This window comes from Rhineura floridana, chromosome 14, assembly GCF_030035675.1.
Source record: "Rhineura floridana isolate rRhiFlo1 chromosome 14, rRhiFlo1.hap2, whole genome shotgun sequence".
NCBI classification, from domain to species: domain Eukaryota; kingdom Metazoa; phylum Chordata; class Lepidosauria; order Squamata; family Rhineuridae; genus Rhineura; species Rhineura floridana.
This window is the reverse complement of record NC_084493.1, coordinates 26,007,070-26,032,300: the sequence shown is the minus strand read 5'-3', so window position 1 is coordinate 26,032,300 and position 25,231 is coordinate 26,007,070. Positions and strand designations below refer to the sequence as shown.

Sequence of the window (25,231 nt, the reverse complement as noted above, 5' to 3'; positions counted from 1 at the left end):
GTTTGTTCAGCATTTTCTTTTCTTTTTAAACTCTTCCTTACCTCTGTTTAAACCAGGAGTAGGGAACCTTTTCCAGCCTAAGGGCTGCATTCCCTTCTAGGCAACCTTCCAGGGGTCACATGCCAGTGGCGGGCTGGAAGTAAAAGTAGCTGAAGCAACAAATATTAATTTACTCACACTTGCCTCTCTGTTGTCCATCTAGGTAAGAAAGAAGCATTATCAGAGTTCAAGGGAACGTTCCAGCCAGGCAAACATAATCGGGGAGGGTGCAAAGTAGAAGCCATAAGAGGTGTTGCTTGTGGAGGTTGTGTTGCCCGGACAGTCCTAAAGATCAGATAGAGAGGCCCGGAGGGTTCCTTATCCCTAGTTTAAACACTGAAATCAGCTCATTGAAACCAGGAAGGGGAGGCGGCTTCCTAGATGACACAAGTGCCAGCCAATCAGCGCTGTGCCCTTCATGAATGACCCTAGGGCTGGCCATTCAGCACTGTGCAAATCCACTTTCTGCTCCATTTATTTTTTTTACGTAGAAGATTCTGTATCCTTCCATCTGAGCTAGTGTGAAGTCTGGGAGATTCCTTTGCCCCTTCCCCATGCCAAGAGAAGGGCAGGAGAAGGGTCATAGGTCTGTGGTGGAGCATCTGTGTTGTATGCAGAAGGTTCAATCTCCGGCATCTCCAGGAAGGTCTGGGAGAGATTCCTGTCTGAAACCCTGGAGAGCCATTCCCAGTCAGTATAGACAACACAGAGCTGGATGGACCATTGGTCTGTCTCAGTATAAGGCAGCTTCCTATGTTCCAGGGGGATCTGCCAGGCTCTGTGTTGACATCTGAAGAAGATGTTCTCCTTTGACCCTGAAAAAAGTCTGTGCCTGTGTCAGATATATGATGATTCATATTTCTGACCAATATTTCAATCCAATCTAATTCCAATCTTTCTTGATGTCCGCACAGATACACAGTCAGGATTACTTTAAAGTAAGGATGGGCAACCTGTGGCCCTCCAGATGATTTATTTATTTATATCCCACCCGTTTTCCCAATAGGAGCCCAGGGAGGCAAACAAAAGCACAAACAACACTTTAAAACATCGTAAAAAGTCTTTAAAATATATTAAAACATAACAACCATTAAAAACATATTAAAACAAAACATCTTTAAAAACATTATCAAAAAAAGCTTTAAAACATTTTTTTTAAAAAGAAGGTTTAAAAATATATTAAAAAGCAATTCCAACACAGATGCAGACTAGGATAAGGTCTCTACTTAAAAGTCTTGTTGAAAGAGGGAGGTCTTCAGTAGGTGCCAAAAAGATAACAGAGATGGCGCCTGCCTAATATTTAAGGGGGGGGGAATTCCACAGGGTAGGTGCCACAACACTAAAAGTCTGCTTCCTATGTTGTGCGCAACTGACCTCCTGATAAGATGGTATCTGCAGGAAGCCCTCGCCTGCAGAGTGCAGTGATCTACTGGGTATATAAGGGATAAGATGGTATTTCAGGTATCCTGGTCCCCAGCTGTATAGGGCTTTGTACACCAAAACTAGAACCTTGAACTTAGCCTGGTAGCTAATAGGTAGCCAGTGCAGTTCTTTCTGTAGCAGAGTGACATGTGGGCGATAACCTGTTCTAGTGAGCAGTTTCGCTGCTGCATATTTCACCAGCTGCAGCTTCCGGACCAACCTCAAGGGTAGCCCCACATAGAGTGCAATCCAACCTGGAGGTTGCCAATGCATGGACAACAGTGGTCAGGCTATCCCAGTCCAGAAACGGCTGCAGCTGTCTTGCCATCCAAAGCTGGTGAAAGGCACTCTTAGCCATGGAGGTCTCCTGGGCCTCTAACGACAAAGATGGATCCAGGAGTGCCCCCAGACTACGGACCTGCTCTTTCAGAGGGAGTATGACCCCATCCAAAGCAGGCAATTGACCAATTATCTGAACCAGGGAACCACCAACCCACATCACCTTTGTCTTGCTAGGATTCAGATTCAGTTTATTGGCCCTTATCCAGCCCATCACTGAGTCCAGGCAGCAGTCCAGGGCTTCCATGCCCTTTCCCGATTCAGATGTTACAGAGAAACAGAGCTGGGTATCATCAGTGTACCGCTGACACCTTGCCCCAGATCTCCTGATGACCGCTCCCAAAGTCTTCATATAGATGTTAAATAGCATGTGGGACAAGATGGTACCCTGTGGCACCCCACAGCACAATTGCCAGGGGGCCGAAAGGCAATCGCCCAACACTATTCTCTGAAAACGATCCTGGAGATAGGATTGGAACCACTGTAAAACAGTGCCTCCAATACCCATCTCACCAAGTCGGCCCAGCAGGATACCCTGGTCATGGTACCAAAAGCCACTGAGAGATCAAGTAAGAATAACAGGGTCGCACTCCCCCATCCTTCTCCTGATAAAGGTCATCCATCAGGGTGACCAAGGCTGATTCAGTCCCATAACCAGGCCTGAACCCAGACTGAAATGGGTCAAGATAATCTGTTTCATCCACGAGTACTTGCAATTGCTGTGCCACAACCCTCTCAATCACCTTCCCTAAGAAGGGTTTTTTTTGCTATCAGGTGGTAGTTGTCGCAAACCAATGGGTTCAGGGTGGGCTTTTTCAGGAGCGGTCGAATCACTGCATCTTTCTGGGCAGCTGGAACCACTCCCTCTTGTAATGATGCATTGACCACACCCTGGATCCATTTGGTCAAACCCCCTCGGCAAGCTTTAATAACCCAAGAAGAGCAAGGGTCGAGGGGACACGTTGCTGACTGCATTGTTGCAAGCACCTTGTCCACGTCATCAGGCCACATCAGCTGAAAACTGTTTCCAAGAAGTTGCAGCAGATGTTGCACTGGACACCTCACTGGGGACTATAGTAGATGTGGATGAGGAATCAAGATTGCTATGGAGGTGAGCAATTTTACCCTCATAGTGTCTTGCAAACAAATCACAGTGGGCCTCCGAAGGGTCTAAAACTCCATTTCCTGGTGTTGATGTCAACAGATCCTTGACAATATGAAAAAGCTCCACTGGACGGAGGATGTGATGGAGGCAGAGAAGTGGGCCTTTTTTGCCGCCCTCACGGCCACACAGTAGGCATGGTTATGATATTTTATTTGTGCCTAATCACCCTCACAGCACATCTTTTGCCACTTGTGCTCTAGCTGTCATCCAGCCTGTATCATGGCCTTAGCTCACTGGTGTACCAGGTTGCAAACTAGGCTCCACAGTGCTGGAGAGTGTGCTCAGGGGCAACCGTGTCAAGAGCCCGAAGCGCCTCGCTGTTCTACAGCGTGACAAGGGCTTCAACAGGGTCACCTGCTCTATCTACTGGGAACTCCCCCAGGGCATTCAGGAATCCTATGGATTCCATTAGTCTCTGGGGGCTGACTATCTTAATCTGTCCATCGCTCCTGCATGGGAGGATCGGAGCCACAAGTCTAAACTTCACCAGAAAGTGGTCTGAGCATGACAATGGGGTGACATCCATACCCCTATCTCCAGACCACCCCTTCCTCCATCTGGAGCAAAAATCATGTTGAGGGTGTACCTACCCTGTGTGTTGGGCTGATGACAACTTGAGACAGCCCCATGGTTGACATAGAGGCCATGAAGTCCCAAACCGAAACACTAGAGACAGCCTCACCATGGACATTGAAATGACCCAGGACTATCATTTCAGGCTCTTCCAATAGCACAGCTGAGATGGTCTCCACCAGCTTGGTCAGAGAAGCTGCCAGGCAGCAGGGTGAATGGTACACCAGCAGCAACCCTAGTTTCCTGTCTCCTTGGGCCAACACCAGGTGCAGGCCCTCACAGCCAGCTCCAAGACAGAGTGGTCTCCTGGTGACAGAGATGGAAGTTCTGTAGACCACAGCAGCTCCTCCCCCCGTCCCTGCAGCCTGTGCTGGTGTTGCACCAAGCATCCAGGTGGGCAAAGCTGGATCAGATCAACTCCTCCCAGCTCACCCACCCAAGTCTCTGTAATGCACACCAAATCAGCTCCTTCATCCACGATCAAATCATGGATGAGTGTGGTCTTACTGTGTACTGATCTGGCGTTAAGCAACAGCACACACAGGCCAGTGGCTACAGCAGATGAGCAATGAGGAACCTGTCCATGAGAGGAGTGGGAGCGAGGAACAAGGTGCAGATAGCCTTGCCCTCATCTTCTGTGGTAGTTCACAACCTCCCCGTGGCTATACCTCTCTCTACCTGTGATCACTGAAATTGGGATGGCATCACCCATATTCCTCCTTACTAAGAATCCTCCTAAACACCTGATATGGACCCAACAAGAGCCCATCAACAAAACCTACCTGAGCCAATTATCCCAATAGGCCTCTGCAAGAATTGGACACAGTCAGCCCACTCAATATCTTTTACACAGGGCACATCTACCCTCCCCCATCACACACCCAGGGAGGGCCAGCCTTTAGCTAGTTACAGACTCTCTCACTCTGAAGGGATCTGGTGACTTTCTCCTATCGTTCAGTTCACTGCACAGGCTCTCACCCTGCACAGGAACTACACATGCACCATTCACCCTCCCTGCTACCAATCTCCTCCAGATTGATTTTTTTAAAAATAGAAGGGGATAGTGAAGGGAGTTGTTGCTCGACTACAACTCCCATCATCCCTGACCATTGGCTGGGCTGGCTGCGGCTGGTGGGAATTGGAGGGCAGCCATTTCTGGAAGCCCACAGGTTTCTCATTCCTGGTTTAAAGGTTCTCCTGTTTCCATTTTCAATGCATGATGCTTCTTAGATTCTGGACTCCTACCTTGACATCACTTACCCCAGTGTCTCTATATTGCCTTGTAGGCTGAAGCCAGAAACCATCAACAGGAGGCTTGCAAACAGAGGTCTCAGGACTCTGATGTATTGCAGGAAGGGGAAAGGGGCCGCTATTTGTCTATTGTGGTTTATATGTGTGTATGTGTATATATATGTGTGTGTATATACAGTATATATATGCTTTTTAAATAATGTCAGTTTTTTAGATTTTTTAATGTTGTTTTAGTAAAAGGACTAATGGTGATGTTGCTGTGTTGTTCTTGTTTTAATAACCTTTTCATTGTTAGCCACTTTAGGAGGACTTTTGGTTTTGAAAAGCAGCATGCAAGTTTAAGAATAAATAAATAAATATTATGTAAAATAAAACAACTTCTTCTTGTTAATAATAATAATAACAAAAACAACAATAATAAAATACTTGATATCCATGTTCTATTTTTGCTTTCTAAGGCCACGTCGATCACCTCTCCAGTAAAACGACAGATGAACCAGACAGAGAAGTCCATACAGGCTTCTCCCAAGGTGTTGAAGCTTGAGGACCTTGACAGTGATGCTGGGGAGACCTCCAGGAGGCACACTCAGGACATTGTGGCGAGCTCTCGGCACCTTCCCGCCCATCACTCGACCCCGGAGAGAGAGCAGAGAGGAGCCGTCAACTCTGTTGACCTCATGGAGAACTCACCTCCTGATATTTGTGAATCAGGTGAGGAGCAAAGCAGCTGGGCAGGTAAAGGGAGGGCTTCATCACACAGTGCATAGTGGAACGACGGGGTTTGCTCCCACAAGATGTAGCAATGCTCACTAAATTGGATGGCTTGAAAAGGGGAATAGGCTGATTCATGGAGGGCAAGGCTAGGTACAGCCTTCAGTGCTTCTGAATACCGGTTGCTGGAAATCACAAGTGGAGAGAGTGTTGTTGTGCTCAGGTCCTGCTTGCAGGCATTTGGTTGGCCCCTATGAGAACAGGATGCTGGACTAGATGGGCCACTGGCCTGATCCAGCAGCCAGGCTTTTCTTACGGGCTCTCAAATCTGCCATGGGGCACAGGGTGGGAGATCCAGTGCGAATGTGCCTGGCGCCAACACTGTTATCTTTTCGGTGCCAGGTCAAGACTTTCCTCTTCTCCCAGGCTTTTAGCATGTGTTTTTAAATTGCTTTTTAAAAAATGTGTTTCTTAAATTTGTATATTTGTTTTTAATGTTTTTAATTGTTGTAAACCGCCCAGAGAGCTTCAGCTATGGGGCGGTATACAAATGCAATAAATAAATAATGTTGCGAAGCCAAAGATGTGGGCTTCCTCTGAAAGACTAGCTCTGAAGTCAGAATTTCAGAATTGAAAAATGCGACAACTTTGAGACCTCATCAAATTGGACCTTCTGAACCTGAGATTCTCAAAAACTCTGTATGTGTGGAGCTGAGATAGCTGTGATAGAACTCTGAATAGAGTGGTGTGTGTGCATGTGCACACACACACACACACACACATCTCTCTCCTGTACATTTTGATTGGCCTTGAAACCCAGCCCCCATGTAGGCATGCTATGGAGCCTGCTCACCCACACCTGTCCCAAGGGAGGAGAGGCAGTGTCTTGGCTGACATCAGGCAGAGCTTGGGAACCCAGCACAAACATCTTCTCTTAGCACTGAGGTCAGGGCCTGCATCAGCACCTGGCATCACTGGGCAGCTCCCAGGGCCCCAGCTCCCTGCCAGGTCCCACTGCAGATGTATAATAATAATAATAATAATAAAATTTTATTTCTAGGCCGCCTATCTGGCCGAATTAACGGCCACTCTAGGCGGCGTACATAGACTAAAATATAACATAGAGTAAAATATAACATATAATACTAAACAAAACCCCAGTAGTCTATAGACATCCCGAGCAGCAGGTTCACGCACACATACACACACACAGTCTCTGGCCCCTTCAGCAGTTGCTGCTTTTGTAGCTGGAGAGAGACAGGGCCCCACCCTTCCAGGCCAGGTGGAAATCAGCCAGAAATGCAGGGAGCAGGTCTTGCAGAAACTCACACAGGTAGATGGTCTCTGGCCCCTTCAGCAGTTGCTGCTTTTGTAGCTGGAGAGAGACAGGGCCCCACCCTTCCAGGCCAGGTGGAAATCAGCCAGAAATGCAGGGAGCAGGTCTTGCAGAAACTCACACAGGTAGATGGTCTCTGGCCCCTTCACCAGTTGCTGCTTTTGTAGCTGGAGAGAGACAGGGCCCCGCCCTTCCAGGCCAGGTGGAAATCAGCCAGAAATGCAGGGAGCAGGTCTTGCAGAAACTCACACAGGTAGATGGTCTCTGGCCCCTTCAGCAGTTGCTGCTTTTGTAGCTGGAGAGAGACAGGGCCCCGCCCTTCCAGGCCAGGTGGAAATCAGCCAGAAATGCAGGGAGCAGGTCTTGCAGAAACTCACACAGGTAGATGGTCTCTGGCCCCTTCAGCAGTTGCTGCTTTTGTAGCTGGAGAGAGACAGGGCCCTGCCCTTCCAGACCAGGTGGAAATCAGCCAGAAATGCAGGGAGCAGGTCTTGCAGAAACTCACACAGGTAGATGGTCTCTGGCCTCTTCAGCAGTTGCTGCTTTTGTAGCTGGAGAGAGACAGGGCCCTGCCCTTCCAGGCCAGGTGGAAATCAGCCAGAAATGCAGGGAGCAGGTCTTGCAGAAACTCACACAGGTAGATGGTCTACCTGTATGCTTTGCTTTCCACCCCTTTAAACTCCCCGTCTCAGACTGGACCTCCAAGCAGCTGAGGCTAGCTGTCATTTAAACTTCCCGCAAAGCTCCTACATCATGATGATCTGAGGCATTGTGGGAAACTTAAATGGCAGCTGGACCCACCCGCCTGGTGCTGTTTGGAGAGCTACTGCTGTCTGCTGCAGCCAAGTAAGCTCTCAGCAAGGTCCTAATCACTCGTGTGAGCAGAGTGCAGCCAGAGTCTGGCCTTCTGTACAAAAAATTTCCATAACTACAAGAACCCAGTTGTGATATTCTGCAAGCTGAATATGAAGTTATACAAGTTCTGAATTTTAGGAATTAGGTATGTTTGCATTAGGGCTTCTAACCAGTTAAAGATTCTTTATGATGAGTGCCAAAACCTTATTTGCTTGTTCTTGTCTTTCTCAATGAAAGGTGAGCATTTCTGTATTCTGCAAAAGCAGTCAGGTCCCGTATTACACAGTTTTCTGTTATCTTTCCCATAATTGCATTGTGTGCTTTCTCAGATTCTTGGATTCAGAAATTGGAAGCCATAAACGTTCGTGAGTCATATATCAGTGTATGCAGATTAGATATGTGCGCATTAGCTACTAAAGAGGTATTATCATTTTAGTTTATCAGTCATTTGGCTTTGAATCAATTCACTATTAAAATACATTTTTGGATTACCAAATCAACTATTAAGATATTAACTGAAAATCATAGTTTCCCTTAAGCATGAAACAACTTGCAGTGGACTAAAAAAACCCACAACAATCACCCATTGTTAGAAGAAAATGCCACCTTTTTATGTTTAACTTTTTATTAGCTTGGGAACATAAAGTGTTCCCACGGAGTAAAAAATGAAGATTCAAATCTGTGCAGTATTGCTGTCAGTCCAAGGGTCAAAGATGCATTGATGTTTATGGGACTCCCATAGCCATCTGGTTGGCCACTGTGAGAACAGGATGCTGGACTTGATGGGCCACTGGCCTGATCCAGCAAACTCTATGTTCTTATGCTTGAACTGGCTTTAATTATAGCAATGTTTTTGCCCTACACTTCTGCCAAGAGACATAGGGCAGCACACAAGGCTCTTCTCCAGTTTCATTCTTGCAACAACCCTGTGAGGTAGGTTAGAGTGAGAGAGAGAGTGCTTGGCTCAACACCACTCAGGAGACTTTCCACAACTCAGTGGCAGTGACTCTGCTTTGCATGCAGAAGGTCCCAATCCACAGCATCTCCAGGTAGAGCTTGGAGAGTCCCTGTCTAAAAGCCAAGAGCACCCCAAAGCGAAGAGAGCTCCAAAAGGACCTCTCCAAACTGAGTGAATGGGCGGTAAAATGGCAAATGAAATTCAGTGTAAACAAGTGTAAAGTTATGCATTTGGAGCAAAAAAAAAGTCTTAATTTCACATATATGCTCGTGGGGTCTGAACTGGAGACTGGACTGACATTCCTAGACCTTGGGGTCATAGTGGATAGCTTGATGAAGATGTCAACCCAGTGTGCGGCAGCTGTGAAAAAGGCAAATTCCGTGCTAGAGATCACTAGGAAAGGTATTGAAAATAAAACTGCTGGTATCATAATGATGTTGTAAAAATCTATAGCGCGGCCACATTTGGAATACTGTAGAATTCTGGTCGCCTCATCTAGAAAAGGATATTATAGAGTTGGAAAAGGTTCAGAAAAGGGCAACCAGAATGATCAAGGGGATGGAGCGACTCCCCTATGAGGAAAGGTTGCAGCATTTGGGGCTTTCTAGTTTAGAGAAAAGGTGAGTCAGAGGTGACATTACAGGAGTGTATAAAATTATGCATGGTGTGGAGAAAGTGGATAGAGAGAAGTTTTTCTTTCTTGTAACATTAGAACTCATGGACATCTAATGAAGCTGAATGTTGGACGATTTGGGACAGATAAAAGAAAGTACTTCTCGTAGCACATAGTTAAGCTATGGAATTCGCTCCCACAATAGTCAGTGAGGGCCAACAACTAGGATTAACAAGAAGATTAGAGAGATTCATGGAGGATAAGGCTATCAATCGCTACTAGCCATGATGGCTGCATTCTGCCACTATAGTCAGATGCAGCATGCTTCTGCATACAGGGGAGAGTGCTCTTGCACTGAGGTCCTGCTTGTGGGCTTCCCCTGGGCATCTAGTTGGCCACTGTGAGAATAGGATGCCGGACTAGATGGGCTACTGGCCTGATCCAGTGGGCTGTTGAGCTACTGCCAGTCAGTGTAGAGCAGAGATGGGGAACCTGTGGCCCTCCAGATGCTGTTGGACTCCCATCAGCCTCGGTCAGCATATGCACAGGGTTGATGGGAGTTGTAGTCTAGCAGCCACACTGAAAGCCCTGTTCAGAGTTACTGCAGAGTGGGCTTCTGATACTCTGAGATCCACTTCAGGTTCTGGTTGTATGACTTGGGTTTATTTGCATTTGGTGAATATATAGGGTGGTATACAGTGCTAGTCCTACTGAGAGTAGACCCATTGACATTACTAGCTTGACTAACCTACGCTCATTCATTTCAATGGGTCCACTCTGAATAGACAAGGGAGAGGTCCTTTTCAGTTGTGACTTCCCATCTGTGGAATATGCTTCCAGTGAGGTCCGCCTGGCACCTTCATTGATATCTTTTTGGTATCAGGTAAATATTTGTCTTTTCCCCCCTAGGCATTTGATTGATTGAGATTTGATAGACTGGTGTTGTTTGCCTTATTGTGCTTCCAAAGCTTTCTATGGCTCTATTGGGGTAGTTGTTGTTTAATTATTTTGTTTGATAGTCTGATATATTACGTTGTTTTTTAAGAATGTTCAGGTAACAAGTAACTAATAAATCTAAATAACAGTAATAATAGGAGTTGAATACAACCCATAGCTTTCAGGGAAGGTCCTAGGGAACCACCTGCCATGACTGTGTTGTACATATTTCCATACTCATCCAGAGTTGAAACCTCACTGTTAGTGAGTCATGTGTCAATGTATACCAAGCAAGGGCATGTATATCAGAATCCACACTCGAGGCATCGAGGTTGGGTGTGTTTTTGTGGGGTTTTTTTGTAAAGCCAATTTTTCAACTGCACAAATTCCCCATCAGACACACCCCACACTAAAAAAAGAAAAAAAGACTGAACGAACACAAAGTATGGTTTGCTCCTTGCTAACACCCTGTTATCAGTGGCAGTTTCTCCATAGGAGTCAGAAGTTCTAATCTACTAGAAAGCATTGATTTGTTTATGAGTCTGCCTTAGTTCAGTAACTAACAGGTGCCAAAAAAGGAATACTTTAAGGAGATTGACAAGGATTACCAGCCTGAAGGTGGTGGAGGTTCTGGCCAAAAAGAAGGTGTTTTAATATGATCTGGGCACTTTGTTTTAAGTATGGAAACTGACCACATTTGTGCACATGCTGTCCCTGCCACTGCTTGTCATTTAAATGCTTCATAAGCATCCCTCCTCCACGTTTCAAACTGCACATCATCAGTTTTCCCAACTGCACAAAACTTTTTCTGGCTCCACATTTTACATCCAACTAAAGCTTTTCCATTACATTTTACATCCACTAAAGAAAACCTTGCCAGGCCTGGATGTGGGCATAGTGCCCTGGCACCTCACCAGATCCAAACAACCTCCATCTCTGGAGTGGAGGAATCCATTGGTGACAATAAAGTTGGGCGTTGGCCTTTTTCTAGCATGAGCTGGCCTAGTCCTGCACGTATACACAGCCTGCTTTATCAGTCATCCATTCCTTGAAAAGCTGGCAAACAGATACGATGACAGGGACCACGCCCTCCAAACTGACGAGTTTGAGCAAGCCCTTCTTGAACTCTCCCTGTCTTTACTGCGTTTGCCACTGCTAAACGTCCCCCTAAAGCAGACCTGCTCTAATGTATGTGTGACATTGACTGCCGTTCATCTCCTTGCAGAGGTCACCAGTATCCTGATCAGCAGCTCTGAGGACACTGAAGATGACATGATGGTGAGTGTGACAAAGGCCCTTGTCCTTTGACTGCCTTTTTAAAATATTTGTTGCAGCAATCAAAGATAACACGGCTAGTTCCATAGCAAGCGGCATACCCACTCGCATATTGCAAGAGGCACGGTGCCTCCTGGGATGACCAGGGGTTAGAGAAGATGAGCGGGACTGGCAACAAAATGTTGCAGCATGGAATGCTCTTCTTCAGGGTTCCAGCTAGCCAGCATGGCCTTTTCCAGGATAATTTCCATTCCCTTTTCCCTCCCAGTTTTCAGGTCCCCTTGGAAGATACACAACATTTTGGTTCCCCTATATCTGTAAATCTTGGTGTTCCCCCAACCTTCCTAGTACTCCCTCTGTGGGCATGGATGGCTCAGTTTTGGCTACTTAAGGATGGAAACTCTGAGAACGAGTTTGCCACCACTGCCTTTCCCAGTTTCTAGTCCTCCAGATGTTGTTGGACTACAAGTCCCATTATTCCTGACTATTGGCCATGTTGGCTGAAGCCAATAGTAGTTGGTGCATGGGTGGCTCATTTTTGGCTTCTAAAGGATGGGAACTTGGAGAATGAGCCTGCCATTATTACTATATTTATATTTATTTTTTATTTATAAATAAATTTGTATACCGCTATTTCGTTACAAACATCAAAGCAGTTTACAAGAAATTAAAAAAACAACCATAACCATATAATAAAAACATTAAAAATGCAATAACAAGGTCAACTAATGTGGAAAAAAGCACCTTCTTAATTGCCTGCATAAGCCTGGTGGAACAGAAAACAGGTTTACAAAGTGGTTTACAATGATAATACAGTAAGAACCACACAAAAAATTAAAACATCAGCTGTTACGGAAAATCTTTTTCTTAGTTGTCTGCCTAAGCCTGGTGGCAAATAAAAGTTTTCAGCACTTATTGATTGATTGATTGATTTAACACAAAGTGTGTGTGTGTTTATATGCATGTATGTAAGTGTGTGTGTGTGTGTGTGTGTGTGTATGTGTATGTATATGTATATATATATATATACACATACATACACACCGTTTAATTACAATAAAACCTCTAAGCACTTTACAAAAAAGAATAAAACATTAAAATGATCCATAAAATACAATTAAAAACAGGTATTTAAAAGCATTCCAAAGAGAATGAAACCACCTTAACTTTTAGTAAGCTAAAAAGAGATTTAAAACACACGTGAATATGTTTGAAAATTAAATACAGAAGGGTTCCTGCTGAATCTCTGTTGGAAGAACTTTCCACAGGAGTGGCCCATTAACAAATGAGCTTCACCAACTCGGGGGGGGGGGGAGGGGGACAACCAGCAACACTCCGACAGGAACATAAGAAGCGGCCTTGTACTGAGTCAGACTATTGGTCCATCTAGCTCAGTATTGTCTACACGGACTGGCAGTGGCTCTTCAGGGTTACAGGCAGGAATCTCTCCCTACCTGGAGATGCCAGGGATTGAACCTGGGATCTTCTGCATGCAAGGCAGAGGCTCTGCTACTGAGCTATGTAGGGATGGGACCCATTGGCCAGTGCTGGTTCGAAAGCATTCTGTTGACTAACAGGCACTCATTGATTTGAGTCCATTCTTTATCTGCTAGCTGCTGCTTTTACCAATCTGCATTTTATTTTCGCTTGGAAAAAATATTGATATTAATATCAACATTTTTAAAGGAAATAACTGAAGGCAATGGTAAACCCCCTCTGAATACCGCTTACCATGAAAACCCTATTCATAGGGTTGCCATAAGTCGCAATTGAAGGCAGTCCATTTTCCATTTCCATTGATATTTTAAAGGAAATATTGATAAATTGTCATTCTTAAAATCTACACTTTAGAGGTGGATCTTTTATAAAAAAAAATCCATTTTCAAAATTAGCTGCATTAAAATCCGATCAGTGTTTGAGAGTAAGCAAATTAATGGAAAATTTGGTACCAAATCCAAATTGGGTGGAATTCTAGTACATCCCTAGAAATATGGCCCTACAGCCTTCAGATGCTCTCAGTGACTGAGCTGGGACAGGCGGTCCCTGATAAGAGACATCAGGTGTGCAACCGGTACAGTTGCAACTGCCAAGGGCGTAATCAGGAGCCTTAAAATGTGCAAGCGGGGCTTGTATTCGGCACCTGTTAAATCCTACCAGGATTGATTCCACTTAGGAGTTCCCCACTTGGAGCTCCTGAGTAGAGCTGATCCCTGCCAAAGCAGGGCTTGACGACTGACCGCATACACACCATATATTTAATGCACATGGGTTCCCCCGGAGAATCCTGGGAACTGTCATTTAAGGGTGCTCGGGACTGTAACTTTGTGAAGGGTAAACGACAGTTCCTAGGATTCTTTGGGGGAATCCATGTGCATGAAATTTTTGGTGCGTATGTAGCCACCGCCAGTCAGCCAGTTGGCAGTGACCCTAAGCCCTGCTTAGATCAGTAAGGGTCTTCCTTTGCAGCGTGCTTTCAGTTGGAGCCAGGCTTCAAAGTAACAATGGGTCATCTGATGTCACAGGGGTCTCACGAGAGTGACAGGTGGGCACCCTCACCTGCCTGTCAAAGTGGCCTGCTGGGGGTGGGGTACCTCAGGATCCAGCCCACTGGCCTAAAAGGGTACCCCATCCTGAGCTAAAAGGATGGAGTAGCAAGTCCTAGGAAAGACCCCTTGCTGAGACCTCAGAGAGCCATTGTCAATCAGACTCAACAGGACCAGGCTAAATGGACAAATAATCTGATCCGGTTGGTAGCCCAACTACGCCCGTGTCTGGACAGGGATGACTTCGCCTCAGTTGTTCATGCTCTGGTAACTTCTAGGCTGGATTACTGTAATGCGCTCTACGTAGGGTTGCCCTTGAAGACAGTTCGGAAGCTTCAGCTAGTGCAAAACGCAGCAGCCAGACTGCTGACGAGGACCAGCCGGTCAGCACATATAACACCTGTTCTGGCCCGTTTGCACTGGCTACCTATTTGTTTCCGAGCCAGATTCAAGGTGCTGGTTTTGACCTATAAAGCCTTACACGGCGTGGGACCGCAATATCTTGTGGAATGCCTCTCCCGCTATGAACCTACCCGGTCACTTCGCTCAGCATCTAAGGCCCTCCTCCGGGTACCAACCCATCGAGAAGCCCGGAGGACAGTTACTCAATCTAGGGCCTATTCTGTAGTGGCCCCCGAACTGTGGAACAGCCTCCCCGAAGAAGTACGCCTGGCGCCTACGCTTCTATCTTTTCGGCGCCAGGTTAAGACCTGGCTATGCTCCCAGGCATTTTAAGCGTTTATGTTATAATTTAAATTTTTTATTTTTTATTTTTTTCTTTAGTTGCTGCTTGTGTTTATTGTTTGTTGTCTGATTTTATTGTTGTATTTTAACCTTTTTGTACACCGCCCAGAGAGCCACTCGCTATGGGCGGTCTATAAATGAAACAAATAAATAAAATAAATAAAATAATAAGGCAGGATCCTGTCTTCCTATGAGTTCAGCTAGGGCAGCCTTCCTCTACCCGGTGCCCTCCTGATCTTTTGGACTACAACTCTCATCAGCCTAGCTAGTCTGTCCAAAGGTCAGGGATGATGGGAGCTGTTGTCCAAAACATCTGGAAGGCTAGATTAGTTAAGGGTTTGGTCTAACCCAGAAGGACTCTTTTTTTTTGGAGGGGGGGGGGTCCCATTTCACTTGCATCCACGTGGTCTGTTGCATGAGAATTCTCACGGTGCTCCATTTCCTTTCAGTGACTGTTTACCTCTACTGGAAGGTACCCAAAGGTCTCAGCTGGTGTCGGCAATGAGAGGGCGGAGGTGCCTTTTCCACAGCCAAGCTTGAAATCCTAGTTATGACATTGCTTACCGCCGCATCTCTGCCAGCATCCTCCCTGCCTCCTTCCCGTTTGCCGGTTCTCCACTCGGCGGAGTGTTCTCTCTCTCAACGTCTTTGCGCATGAGGTTTATCTGGACCAGTCATAGACATGCAGGATTGTGTTCAGCTGTGCATAGCCTGTTGCTAAGCTTACCCGGTCTTCATTGCTGGCTGGGTAGGACAAGTGCCTTTTGGGGATGCTGCTGCACTGCCTTATGGGTCCTGAGCATGTGCCAAGAGCATCAGCAGCACCAGTGGATGCTGTAGACCCACGGATCAGAGAAGATGGTCTTTTGAACAAAAACGTCTATTTCCCTGGTCGGAAACTAGTTTTACCATAAGCCCGGTCTGATCAGAATACGCAGAGCAGCAGCTAGCCACGCGGCAGGGAGGATACCATAACTGGCTCATTGTATATCTGCATTGCCTCTATATGAACAGGTGGCCAAGGCACCACCTATCAATTTTCCCAAATGGCTTCTCCACACTCCTTTTGGTTGGCAAGGGCTGGTGGCAGTCTTCAACCGACTGAGATTTGTCCTGAGTTGTCCCTTTTTATTATGTTAGGAACCTTGTGAGGAATTATTCTTGGAAGACATTTTTAAAAGTGAAAGCCAACCATTTGCTACTCCTGACCCCCTCCCACTCATTTTGATCTTTTGCTTTCTTCCATCATATAGGCAGGTGCATCCAGGAGGCTAGAAACAATGAAGCAGTGGTTGGTAAGGCAGAAGCTTACGTTTGCTTTAGAAAATTGAGAATGTCAAAAGGGCATTGTGGATCAGAGAAAAGGCTCATCTGATCCAGCATGCTGTTTTCCAAAGTGGCCAGCCGGATGCTTTTGGGAAGCCCGCAAGCAGGGCATGGGAACAATAGCCCCATCTGAATTCTAGCATGTCATTAAGTTGTTGTGGAATTCACTTGCCACAAGATGTGATGGCCACTGCCTTAGATGGCTTGAAAAGAGGGTTAGACAATTCATTTCATTACATTTCTGAATTGCTTCCCATGAAACATGCTGAAGTAATTAACAGTAAGAACATCAATAACACATACGCAATACCAGATACAGACTGGGTACCCAGCATTCTTTGTCCACTAGCGCAAAGGCTCTTGCACTAGCGGATGGATGAGCTTTAATGTTGTGGAACAGAGGAACAGAGGAATCCAATGTAACATGTGCGCTAGCGGAAACTCGTTGTGCAACAGATTGTGCAATCCTTTGCGCAGCAAAGTTACCAGCAGCCTGCTTATGCATTCTGTTGCGCAACAAGGTTCTGCTGGCACAAAACATTTCGACAACAAAACAGGTATATTGTTGGGTGACTTGACACTGGTTACAACCTGAGATAAAAGAATCTCCACTTAAAAAGACTTGTTGAAAATGAAAGGTGCCAAAAAGACAATAGATGTGGTGCCTGTCTGATATGTAACAAGAGGGCGTTCCAATGGGTAGGAGCTGCCACACTAAAGGCCTGATTCTCACGTTGTATGAAACAAACCTGATGAGATGGTAATGGCAAGAGGCACTCTCCTTCACAGCCCAATGTTTGGTTTGGTATGTAATGGAGGAGATGATCACTTAATGGAGAAGGAGGATGGGTCCGTTGGGAGTAAAGCACCAACACATGTTACAAGTGACCTGAACTCATGGAGGGGGTAATAGACAGAAAGGCAATCTATTCTTCCCTCTGCTGATTCCTCCTCTAAAATGCTTGTTGTTTTTGCAGGCTTTTGCTCCTCTCCCTCTTCTTCCTGTTCTTTGTTCTCAATTAATAATGGCTCCCTGAGTACAAGGCACTCAGCTTCTTCAGTATGCATGATTTTATCTCTTTGTAGTTATAAACCTTAAGTTTTGTAGATTCTTTCAGCTACTAGTTTTAACAGACCAGTTATTTCTGCACTCCACTGCAATATCCATCCACCCACCCATCCACCCACCCATCCAACCTATCTAACCTAACCTAACCACCAAAAACTCTTACAGGGTCATCATTGGTCTTTAGTCATGATGGCTATATGGACCTCCAGAGTTAGGAGCAGTATGCCTGTGAGTACCAATTACTGGGGAAAACATTGGAAGGTGAGGGCTGTTTTTTTCATACCCTGCTTGTGGGCTTCCCAGAGGCATCTGGCTGGCCACTGTGGGAAACAGGATATTGGACTGGATGGACTTTTGGCCTGAGCTCTTCTGAGGTTTTCAATTTTCTAAGGCAGTTTATTTGCAGGTGTGTTCCATAACATGTCATTGACACAACAGTAGCACATTAGTGGTGGGTTTATTCTGGATCATCATCATTCCATTTTATTAGTTTTTCTGCGACACCCCTCCAGTGTTAAAGCATTATTGCTGTCTGGAAGGGCCCTCTTACATTACAGTACACCCACACACGCCCAAACACTTGTGCTATGAAATGTTACAGGATTTCAGCAGGAAGCTGTGGGGCTAGCTGAAAATGAAGCAGTGTGACTGCCCTAAAGCTTTTTGCAGGTGCAAACAGTATTGAACAGTACCATCATGAACACAAACATCATGAATGCACAATAAAGAAATGATCTCTGGAGAGACCGTAAGGCAAATCTGAGCTTAGGTTTCAGTGGATGGTATTCAGTGCTACTCCTCCTCAGAGTAGACCCACACATTGAAGTTAACAGACATGACTAACTTGGGTTCATTACTTTCAGTATATCTACTCTGAGTAAAAAACTGAGGCTGCAAGCCAATACATGTCTACTCAGAAGTAAGCTCCATTGGGTTCATTGGGACTTACTCCATGTAAGTGTGTTGGATTGCGGCCTTAAGTCGACTACCACCCAGTCTAATCAACCGCCGGTCGATCTGTATCCTGTCTTGCACGCTGTTAAAAGATGTACCTACATATATGATTTCTTGGTTATATACCATTTTTGTAGATTGCTTTCTACTTCTTCAAGGGGAATTTAAGAAATCATCCAATTGCATCTGAATTAATTAAAAAAATAAAAATGTGTGAAATCATATCACAGCACTGAGTCTGGCAAACCAACTGCACTTTTAAAAATTTATTTACTCTATTTATAGACTGCCTTTCAGCCATTACGGTTAGCATGGTGGCTTATGGTAAGAACCACTTAATTAAAATGAAGTCTAAAAAATAAAGCTTAACAAACCAACAGCCAAAAAGTCTTTCAACACCACAGTGGAAGCACACAAAAAGTAATCCCCCCGTGTCAGAACAACCAAAACAGCAAAAATAAATTCTCATCTCCTCCTATTTCCAGTGTTTGGAGGATGCTTACTTAGCCAAAGGTACACCACACAAACACAAGAGGGAAGTACCATCAGGCTTAGGGGGAACCCCAAGGTTTATAGAAGTACAACAAATCTTTAGGGGGGAAATACCCCAATGAGATACCCCCCCCCCAAAAAAAACCCAGCTAGATGAGGCTGAGCGAACTCAGTGACCACAAAATGCTAACTTGATTATTGGGTGGTAGGGGTAGGGAATGGGATAGATTATTATGGAGGACTGAAACATTCCATGTTGCAACATTGTGTTGCAGATCTTCCTGGTTTAATGGCTGAAGGCACAGTGCAAAAAAGGTAAGCTTTCACTCATGCCTGCCATCGGTGAAAGACAGGAGGAGAGATAATGCCTACCAAATCTTCAGGGAGAGTTTTTCTAGGATACTGCATTCACAGTATCCAGAGTAGAGCTGTATTGGTGGGATCATAGTGCTCACAGGTGGGAAGGGAGGGTGTTCCTATGGAAGAACTGAGAACAAAAGTCTGTTAACAGCCCTTGCCCAAAGGGCAACATGTTCCTTTGGTCAGCACCAGCGCTTGATGCAGTTGGGCTCAAGAATATTGGAGGGGCCTGCTCAGTCAAGCCTTTAGGCATCCAGTGCAATTCCTAATCCTGCTGCTCAAGAGGATGGATTAAAACTGGGACAAAGCCCTATGAGGAGAGACTGAAAGGACTGGGCATGTTAGCCTTGAGGAAAGAAGACTGAGGGGAGATATGATAGCCCCATTCAAGTACTTGAAAGGGTGTCACACACAGGAGGTCCAGGATCCCTGCAGGATCATCCCAGAGTGCAGGACACGGAATAATGGGCTCAAGTTACGGGAAGCCAGATTTCGGGTGAATATCAGGAAAACATCCTAACTTAGAGCGGTACGGCAATGGAACCAATGACTTAGGGAGGTGGTGGGCTCCCCAACACGAGGCATTCAAGAGGCAGCTGGACAGGCACATGTCGGGTATGCTTTAACCTTGGATTCTTGCAATGAGCAAGGGGTTGGACTCAATGGCCTTATAGGCCCCTTCCAACTCTACTTGTGCTGCCTCCGCAGGGTTAGAATTGAATATAGAGATATTCCTTCTGTTGTGTTAAATAAGGCATTTATTAGGTTAAGTTATGGAACTTTAGAGGGCTGTCTCTATGCTCCCTTAGCCTCATAGTAACTTCCTGTCAGGTGACATCACCCCTCTCTTTAATTGGTTAGTTATTTTTTCCCTCCAAAAACCTGCCTCAGTTTGTTTCAGTCATCAGTGAAACTAGCAGCAGGCCTAGTAGCACCAGAGGACAACACTCCTTTTTTATCTATCTCCCTCTCAGAAGCTATCTCTCTCTCAGAAGATACTTCTCTACCAGAATTGCCTCTTCCAGAAGCTTCTTTCTCAGAAGGTAACTCTCCTCCATTTAATCTATCTCATCAACAATCCTACAATATAATTTACCTGCTACCAATCTTCTTCATCATCATCACCCTCCTCAGTTCATCATCCCCAGAGACTGTATGCTTTCCTTTAAGTTTCTGTATACCTTTGTGTTTCCTGGTTTAATAAAATAGTTCTGATTAAAAGAGAGAGATTGAGTTGACTGTCTGGCAAAGTGGGTTTCAGAACCACGGGCTCAGAACAGTAAAAAAGGAGTGATTTACACTTCCTCTGAAGTCTTGAAAGCAAGTGAATTAGCATGTAATCCTCCTGCTAAAAAATCCACTCAGCTTCTCTTACAAGTTTCTAGCCTGCTTGTCTCACAAAATAGCTGGGCCCATTCTGAGTTATCAGGAGACTGTGTTTGGCTGTATGTTACTCCAAAGCAGACTGGAAACTCATACGCATAGTTCTTCAACCCCCAGATGGCGCAGACCAAGCCAAGCGGGAGACAGAACAAAGCACACGGGTATTCCAACCACGCTGAAGGCAGTAGCCCACCAGCTATTCACAAGGCCTGATTGCTCAAGGCAAGCCCTCAGACCACCTTGTACTCAGCTCCAAACTCAAGCTCTGGGTGCGAAACACAGATTGGCCTACAAGGAGCCAGCCCTGTTGTTTCCCCACATTGAGTGAGCACCAGAGCGCCACCTGCTGGACTCCAAGCATAACTGCAGTCCAGCTATCCACATTAGAAACTGCAGCCATTTTAGAAAGCTTCTGCAAACTGCAGGTTTCCACAATGCCATTTCCCAATGAAGCAAACTGCAATGAAGGCAGTCAGGATAAGGCTGAAAGTGCTGCATCCCTATCAGACAAAAGAAAAATGAAACGAACTTCTAAGATGAGGGAGTTTCTAGAAGCGCAAGAGGCTCAACTTTCCATGACGTGCAGCAGAGCCTGGGAAAAGGTAGAGAGTGACCTGGAAGTATCCAGAACAGCTGCCATCCTGGAAGACATGCAGAAAGTCCACAAAAACCTGGCAAAGCACTGCATTGCCTGGCTTGGCCTGACACAAAACCACTACCGCATCCTAGACAGACTGAATTCAGAAACAAGCCTGAGTCAGAAACAGGTAAACAAACAGCAACATAAACTAGTTGATGAGGTTCAGGAGGACCTGGAGCAGCGCATCCTAGCCTCAAGGGAACTAGAAATGCAAGTTGGGTTAACACCTGCATCATCTGGTGACAAAGTCAAAGGGATTGAGCCTCGGGAAGCACCAAACCCTAAGGCCCTTCTTTCATCAAGAGCTTCCACAACATCAAGCTCCAAAGCTTCTTCCAAGTTAACCAGTAGTTCTGGGAAGTCAGCCATAATTGCCCTAACCCTTGCTGCAGCTGAGGCAGATGCTGAAGCTGCAGCAGCAGCAAAAGAACACATAGAATTTGCCAGGAGAGAGGCTATTCTACGTGTAGCAGCAGCTCTGGGGAAGGCAAAGTTGGAAGGGGAATTGGCTCTTCTTGAAGAAGAAAAGGTAGCTGCCCAGGCCACTGCACGGGCCAAGGCCCTGAAAACAGCGCTGAAAAGGGAAGAGACAGATTTCCATCCTGAGAAGCTGGAAGAGGTGGACTATGCTCAGCACATATCAGAATACATATCAGACCAGACAACTTCACTGTTTGAGTCCATAAGGTGTGAGCCCAGCCACAGCCCAGAGTATGCCTGTCAGCCTGACTCCCGTAGGCCTCGATACACTGAAGCTTCCTATTGGGGCCCGTACAGCAGATGTTTGCACTGGGAGCAATCCATTGGACAAGATAGAGTTGGAGTTCAGGGGCCAATCACAGCCATGCCTTCCCAAGATGGATGACATCCCACCTCTCCTTGATGAGGATCCCCTGCTGATGGTTCCACCAAATGGGCCCATCTCCCATGCACCCTGGCAGACTTCACAGGTAACCCCTCCAGCAACTTACACTGCCCCCCACAAAGGGCGTCAGAGGCTATGGGATACTCCAGGTCATGCTGTCAACTATTCCAGCTTGGCTGCCCTGTTATCTAGACGGGACCTGTTATCTGGAGGGCTTACAAAATTTAGCGATAGACCAGAAGACTTCAGACCCTGGAAAGATGCATTCCTAACCACCACCCAAGGTCTGGAGCTGTCAGCTGCTGAAGAGCTTAACCTCATGACAGCCTGGCTGGGGCCTGATTCTGCAGCCCAAGTGCAGCGTATCCGGGCAGCATGCATAGGCAAACCCAAGGAAGCACTGTGTCGAGTTTGGAATAGGCTAGAGACACGCTATGGTGCACCTGCAGAGATTGAAAGTGCCCTTATGGCAAAACTAGAAAGATTCCCCAAGGTAACCAGTAAAGACTACCACAGGCTGTGGGACCCGACAGATCTCCTGGAGGAGCTTGCAGCTGCGAAGGCAGACCCACATCTTCCAGGACTGTCATGCCTAGACCACTACCTGTCTCAAAAGCCTATTGTAATGAAGCTGCCATACCCAGTACAAGAGAAATGGAACTCTGCACTCACAAACTACAGGGAAAGGTATCAAGGCATCTATCCTCCCTTTTCTTTCCTTGTCAGCTTTGTCCACAGAGTTGCTAAACAGATGAATGACCCCTACTGTGTCCGCTCTGCATTGAGTACCATTGACCCTACTCATAGGAAGACATCTACACGTGACACCAAACCTAGAGCAGTTGCAACTGTCCGTAAAACAGAGATTGCAGATCTCATGTCTACACCTAAGAAAACAGAAGGCCCAGACCATATCTGCCCACTACACAAAAGGCCCCATCCTCTAAAGAGGTGCAGAGCCTTCAGAGAGAAGCCACTTGAAGAACGCAAGGCTGTGTTGAAGGACCACAAGATTTGTTTCAGGTGCTGTGCCTCCACTGAGCACTCTGCTAAGGACTGTAAGGTCAGCATTGAGTGCACCGATTGCAGCAGTGACAGACATGTTACCGCACTGCATCCTGACTCAAGCAAAGCAATTCAGTCCTCATCTGTTCCCTCTGCCATCAACCACGGCGGGGAGGGAAGTAACAAGAAGACAGAGCTTGATGTCTCCACAGTCAGGTGCACCAAGGTGTGCGGTCCAGGGCCTAAAGGAAGGTCCTGTCACAAAATATGCCTAGCCCAAGTGTTTCCTGAAGGGCATCCAGAAAGAGCTATAAAAATGTACGTCATGCTAGATGATCAGAGCAATCAGTCGTTGGCAAGACCTGAATTCTTTGAACTGTTCAATCTCCATGGGAAGGAGATCCCATACATTCTTGAGACGTGTACGGGTGTCACGCAGACAGCGGGGAGAAGGGCCACTGTCTTCCAGATTGAATGCCTCCAGGGTGAGGTGCAGCACCCCTTACCTCCACTGCTAGAATGCGATGCCCTACCGAATAGGCGTGACCAAATCCCCACCCCAGATGTTGCCTTAAGCCAACCACATCTCAAGCCGATTGCCAACCACATTCCACCTCTAGATTCAGATGCCCAGATTCTGCTCCTGCTGGGGACAGACATCTCAGAAGTCCATGTAGAAGTAGAACCCAACTAAGATGGCGACAAGAGAGGATGTCTGATTGGGAGCTCTGCACCTCAGCTCCTAATTTCTTCCCTTTCTACCGCCTGGTATTTATCATCTTACCTTATCATCAATGTCTTTGCTTATGCTGGCGTTGGTACGATCTTGGACTGTGGTTGGACTTTACATCTTTGCCTGGACCCAGTTTTGCTGTTTCGGCCTTTGGTTCGGGGCAGAGCTGCAGTTCTTGGGTTGCTCTGACCCGTTGCGGAGTTCCATCTTTGGCGTGCTACGGCTGGAGTGTGTCGGGGGCCGTTGTTGCCGTGGAGTTGCTGCCTTGGCTGCTGCGGTTCTCGAGGAGTCGCTGCCCTCCGGGTGCTTTTCGAGTGCTTCTGGGCCATTTGTTTCCGGGCCCGTTGTTTGGTCTCCGGCGTGGCTCTGGCCGTTTTGGATTTACAACTGCCGCTGCCTTGGCTTTTGCTGTTGCTGCCGCTGCTTTCCGGGTCTTCTGGACTGCCTGTTGGTCGGTGTTCGGCTTTGTCGTCGGTCGCCGGCTGCCGCGGCTGCGACACATCTGCGAGTCCTGGATCGCTGCTGCTAGGTTCCGCTGCTTCTGCCTGCTGCTCTGTCGCTGTTTCATCGTGGCTTTCTGCGAGTCCTGGATCGCTGCTGCTGGGTTCCGCTGCTTCTGCTTGCTGCTCTGTCGCTGTTTCATCGTGGCTTTCTGCCTGCTTGCCACCACTCCATTCAAGTTCGCTGCTTGGGGCATGTCTTGTCCTTTTGGCTTGCTTACTTGTTGTTTACTGGGCAGATATTTTACAACTTTATTTGATGACATTATTTATGGACGAAGCTTGATGCGGAGGAGAATCTTACGTCGGCTGCTATTGCTGCTGTTTGGGTGCATTTTAATTGTTTGTTTGTTTTGTCTGTTGTGTGTGTGAATGAGATTGTGTGGATGTGTTTGTGTATACTTATGTGTATTTTTATTTTTATGTGTTGTTGTGTGAATGTGCTTGTTTGTATTTAAATATTTTTAAAATGTGCCTGGGAGAGCATACTTTGTATTTACCGGGGGGGCTTCCGGGGGCCCCAGTTAGCGTAGTGACGGGTAATGGGAGGTATGACGTTAGGAGGAGAACGTGCCAGGTAAGGGGAACTCGCCCCAGACAAGTTGTGTCTGTGCCTTGTTCCGGTTCTCCTCAAGGCCACAGAACTGCTGGTTGTTCTATCAGCCAGCCCTTAGATCTCCAGGTGCTGCTTTTGAATGCCAGGTTGGTATATAATAAAATCTCCCTTGTCCATGACTTAATTGTGGATGAGGGTGCCGACCTGGCATGTATAACCGAGACCTGGGTGGGTGAGCAGGGAGGAGTTGCTCTCTCTCAGCTTTGCCCACCTGGGTATACGGTGCAGCACTATGGTAGATCTGAGGGCCGGGGAGGCAGGGTTGCTGTGGTCTATAGGAGTATTTTCTCTCTCACCAGATGACGACTGGTCTAGAGTGCCTCCACCTTGTACTGGGCCAAGGAGACAGACTGGGAATCCTGTTGGTGTACCGCCCACCTTGCTGCCCAACAGCTTCCCTAGCTGAGCTGACAGAGATAGTCTCGGAGGTGTTGTTGAGGTCCCCCAAACTTGTGGTGTTGGGGGATATCAACATTCATGCCGAGACTGTCCTATCTGGGGCGGCTCAGGACTTCATGGCCTCCATGA

At 46.5% G+C, this 25,231-nt stretch overlaps 1 protein-coding gene across 2 annotated transcripts in view; it reads left to right on the top strand.

Annotated features, from left to right (window-relative positions):
* The window catches only part of LOC133369808 (protein PML-like), a 32,988-nt gene extending 12,854 nt beyond the window's left edge, over nt 1-20,134 (top strand). For both annotated transcript variants that reach the window (XM_061595432.1, XM_061595431.1), the window contains exons 6-8: nt 5,248-5,500; nt 11,424-11,476; nt 15,210-20,134. In XM_061595432.1, the coding sequence (XP_061451416.1) occupies nt 5,248-5,500; nt 11,424-11,476; nt 15,210-15,212 (309 nt within the window). In that variant the 3' untranslated portion in view covers nt 15,213-20,134. The remainder of the gene's footprint in view (nt 1-5,247; nt 5,501-11,423; nt 11,477-15,209) is intronic.
* The last annotated feature ends 5,097 nt before the right edge of the window (nt 20,135-25,231 follow it).